This window comes from Egretta garzetta, unplaced genomic scaffold (genome assembly GCF_000687185.1).
Source record: "Egretta garzetta isolate BGI_Z169 unplaced genomic scaffold, ASM68718v1 scaffold202, whole genome shotgun sequence".
NCBI lineage: Eukaryota > Metazoa > Chordata > Aves > Pelecaniformes > Ardeidae > Egretta > Egretta garzetta.
This window is the reverse complement of record NW_009258891.1, coordinates 289,975-294,213: the sequence shown is the minus strand read 5'-3', so window position 1 is coordinate 294,213 and position 4,239 is coordinate 289,975. Positions and strand designations below refer to the sequence as shown.

Sequence of the window (4,239 nt, the reverse complement as noted above, 5' to 3'; positions counted from 1 at the left end):
GGGAGGATCAGAAAGCCACTGGGTCCTCAAACATTGTGTGTCCCCACTGGCGACAGGGTGTCTTTGGGACATTCCCATCTGTGCTCCTCAGAGCCCTCTGCTGAGGGCCAGCAGCTTCTGTCCCCACACCCTCACCTGGACCATGGGGCTGCATCCTCTCTCCTCCCTATTCCCAGGATCTTGGCCATACGGCCACATCCTCCCCATCTGCTTGGGCATCTCGAGCCATTGCCAGAGCTCTAGTGCAGGCCAATCCTGGAGCGTGGCAAAGCCTCAGGGCCCTGGTGGCTCTTTTGGCCATGCCTCCATGGAGCAAGAGAGAGGCAGGCAGCAGGGCAAGGATGGAGCTGGGCTTCGGCTGCCCAGGCTCATGGCTTCTCTGTTTGTTCAGTCGCCTGCAGCTCGGGATGAAAGCCGAGAGGATAAAACTACCATCAAATGCGAGACGTCCCCCCCATCCTCACCCAGAACATTGCGGCTGGAGAAGCTGGGCCACCCTGCACTAAGTCAGGAGGATGGGAAGAGGTACGTGGAGCACCCTTTGGATCTCACACCAGCGCCTGCTCTGTTGGTTTGAGGATTTACATGGGCAGAACGTGGGATTGTGCGACGGTCTGGGGTTTGCCATGGCTTATGCGCTGCTCAGGAATAACCTAAAAGCTTTGCTGTTCCTCTCCCTCCTCCATCCCCAGCTCGCTGGAGGAGCAGGCCAGCAACCCCAGCAGCAACAGCAGCCAGGACTCCCTGCACAAGGGCTCCAAGAGGAAGGGGATCAAGTCCTCCATCGGGCGCTTGTTCGGGAAAAAAGAGAAGGGTCGCTTGATTCAGCTGAGCAGAGAAGGGGCCACGGGGCAGGGTCCGTGAGCAGCCCTATTCCCATCCGTGCCGGGCGGGCATCCTCTTGGGCCAGGCTCTCTGCATGCCTCCTGGCACCCTCCTGGCACTGTCTGGCTTTGGGGTGCTGTTGGGGTGACAGGCAGAGGAGCAGGGACACCACTGCTAGTTTGGGGATGTTGAGGCCACTGACTCTGGGCTCCCTGCAGCTTCAGGGCAGTTGGGTCCTGGTGCTTTCTGTCCTGCGGCCCTTTCTGGCATGAGCATGGTCTCAGTCTTAAAGCTCTGCAAGAGCTGCAGCGAGGATAGTGACTCCCATCACTGTACCTATCTTTAATGTCCCCAAATCTGCTTCCCTCCCCATGGGACCTTGTTGATTTTGCACAGCCCGTTCATGGGAGCTGCTTTTCCACTCCTAAATCCTTTACTGCTTCAGTATTGAGCATCTTGAAACGGGAGGGATAGCAGGCGGGGATCCCCTTGGACTTCCCAGGGATGAAGGGAGCCATGGGGGTGGGTTGGGAATGGAGACTGTCACCTCCTGTGCTGCCACTGTGCATCTCCAACACCCTGGCATGGGGACTATGGCAGTGCCCACAGTGGCCCCAGGGGATGTCATGCTGACCCTGGGGATGCCACACTGACCGGGGGATGTCTCGCTTGCCCAACAGTGCTGCTGACTGACATGGATATGGGCATGCAGGACCCTCTGGGACTTGGCAAGCTGGGTGCTCAGGCTGAGAAGGATCGGCGCCTGCGGAAGAAGTGAGTGAACCTCCTTCCCTGCCCCAGCAAGAAAATGTCCTGCCTGGTGGCTGAGAAGCCATGGCATGAGACTGGGAATTGCTGGAAAGGCTTCTCATCTTCACCCTCTTGAGCCCTTTTAGCTCCTTTATTGCTTTGCTGCCAGCTGGTTCCTAATGCCTGTGATCTGTTCCCTTTCAAGAGCTGCTCCCTTCCCCACAAGCCCCCAGTAAATCACTCTTCTACTTCTGTTCCCTCTAGGCATGAACTCCTGGAAGAAGCTCGGAGGAAAGGATTGCCCTTTGCTCACTGGGATGGCCCCACCGTTGTCTCCTGGCTGGAGGTGAGGCAGAGCACGCCCATGCATCGTCCCCATGCACCAATGGCTTTGCAGTCTCTGCCATCTGTAGTGTGCTCCCCTGGCAGCGGCACAGCACCCCAGAGTCCAAGCATGGTGCTTGGTCCATGCACATTGGTGGTTGCAAAACCTGGGGGAGCAGAGCAGATCACCAGATCCCTCGCATATTCTGTAGAGTTGTGGTCTGAGTAGAGCTTTGAGTTGACCGGCTCAGTTGGTGCTCTTCCCCTGTGCTGTGTCCAAAGGGCTGCCTGTAGGCCACCTGTGCAAGGTATAAACAAAAAAGGAGCTCCACATGGGTATCTATCTTTGATACTGAGCTTGGAACAATGTGGGCCTTGATCCTTCAGGCACTGGAATGGCCTACCCAGGGATGTGGTTGAGTCCCTATCCCTGGAAGTATTTAAAAGATGGGTGGACAAGGTGCTTAGGGACATGATTTAGTAGTGGACAGGTACGGTTGGATTCTCATCTTAAAGGTCTTTTCCAACCAAATGATTCTATGGTCCTACCAGAGGAAGTTAGGGTAGGTCAACTGGGCAGTCACTGGCTTTGCCCTGTTTTGGCAGCTCTGGGTGGGGATGCCGGCCTGGTACGTTGCCGCTTGCCGAGCCAACGTGAAGAGCGGAGCCATCATGTCGGCCCTGTCTGACACTGAAATCCAGAGGGAGATCGGCATCAGCAATGCACTGCATCGTCTGAAGCTGCGTCTGGCCATCCAGGAGATGGTCTCACTCACGAGCCCCTCAGCACCACCCACCTCACGGACGGTAAGTGCTCCTTGCCATGGACCCACCCTTCCCCCAGACAGACCCTCTGTGGAGCAGGACATCACACTTGGTTCCCCACCTTTCCCCGTCTGCTTGGGACCACAGTGGTCCCTCAGTCCCCAAGGAGTCCTAGTGTCACAGGCAAACATGGCTGTGGAGGGGGTGGTGTTCCTTCATGGACCTGTCAAACCACCGCTTATCCTCAGGCACAAAGATCATTTACTGCCATTGAGTGTGAAGCACTTTCCCATCTTGAGGCACCAGCAGATGCTCTGGTCCTCTCACTCCGAGGCTGTCACCAAGAGGCTGACCTTGCCAAGCAGCCTGCAGAGAGCAAAGCTCAGGGACTGTCTGCCCTGGAGAGGATAAAATCCCACCCAAACAGCACATGCATGATTTACAGGACCAACTCGGTTATGCACAGCCATTTTCTCAATCGTTTCAATACAAGCCTTTTCCTGGGACCATGTGAAATTCCTGGGACAAGTCAAAGCAACCACAGATCCAAGCCTTGCCCTGGATGGGACATGTGTCATGGTTTAACCCCAGCTGGCAACTCAGCCCCACGCAGCCGCTCCCTCACTCCCTGCCGGTGGGATGGGGGAGAGAATCGGAAGGGTAAAAGTGAGAAAGCTCATGGGCTGAGATAAAGGCAGTTTAATAGGGAAAGCGAAAGCCACACACAAGCAAAGCAAAATAAGGAATTCATTCCCTGCTTCCCACCAGCAGGCACCCGCCTGCTCAGCCATCCCCAGGAGAGCAGGGCTCCATCACACGTAATGGTGACTTGGGAAGGCAAACGCCATCGCTCCGAACATACCCCCCTTCCTTCTTTTTCCCCAGTTTCTATACTGGGCATGATGGCCTAGGGTGTGGAATAGCCCTGTGGCTAGTTGGGGTCGGCTGTCCTGGCTGTGCCCCCTCCCAGCTTCTGGTGCACCCCCAGCCCCTCGCTGGTGGGGAGGGGTGAAAGGCAGAAGAGGCCTTGGCTCTGTGTAAGCCCTGCTCAGCAGCAACTAAACCCTCTCTCTATTACCAAGACGGTTTCCAGCACAAATCCAGAACACAGCCCCATCCCAGCTACTGCTACCCTACCCCAGCCAAAACCAGCACAATGTGGAATGGTTGGAGGGATCGTGTCTTGTGCTGGTCCCCAAAACCCCTGAGGTGGTTAATTAATGGTGCCCCCGTAATGCCAAGACACATCTGTAGAAATGCAGTCAACAGAAAGGCCCCAAGCATGCTGTGTCCGCTCAGGTGGCTGTGGCTGGGGTCACAGCTGTCAGAGATGTGCCTCCAGACTCCATGAGCATAACACCAAAATATTAAGGCAGCCAAAGGGCCAGTGGTCCTTGCTGTGCTCTCCATGGCTCCACGGACAGCCCAGGGTCCTCACGGGCAGCAGGGTGCCACCAGCCCAAGCTTCAAGGCCATTGCACGATCTCCCCAGTACAGCTCCAGGGTGGCCTGCTCCTCCACCAGCCCGAGCCAGGCTTGTTTCCAGAGCAGTTGTGAACTGAGGCCACGGCTCCG

The 4,239-nt window shown here is 56.5% G+C and overlaps 1 protein-coding gene across 1 annotated transcript in view; it reads left to right on the top strand.

Moving 5' to 3' along the window:
- PPFIA4 (PTPRF interacting protein alpha 4) overlaps positions 1 to 4,239 on the top strand; it is a 33,022-nt gene that overhangs the window by 20,020 nt on the left and 8,763 nt on the right. Inside the window, 5 exon segments of the mRNA XM_035889704.1 lie at positions 392 to 525; positions 693 to 856; positions 1,506 to 1,599; positions 1,840 to 1,921; positions 2,506 to 2,705. Of these exon segments, the coding sequence (XP_035745597.1) occupies positions 392 to 525; positions 693 to 856; positions 1,506 to 1,599; positions 1,840 to 1,921; positions 2,506 to 2,705 (674 nt within the window).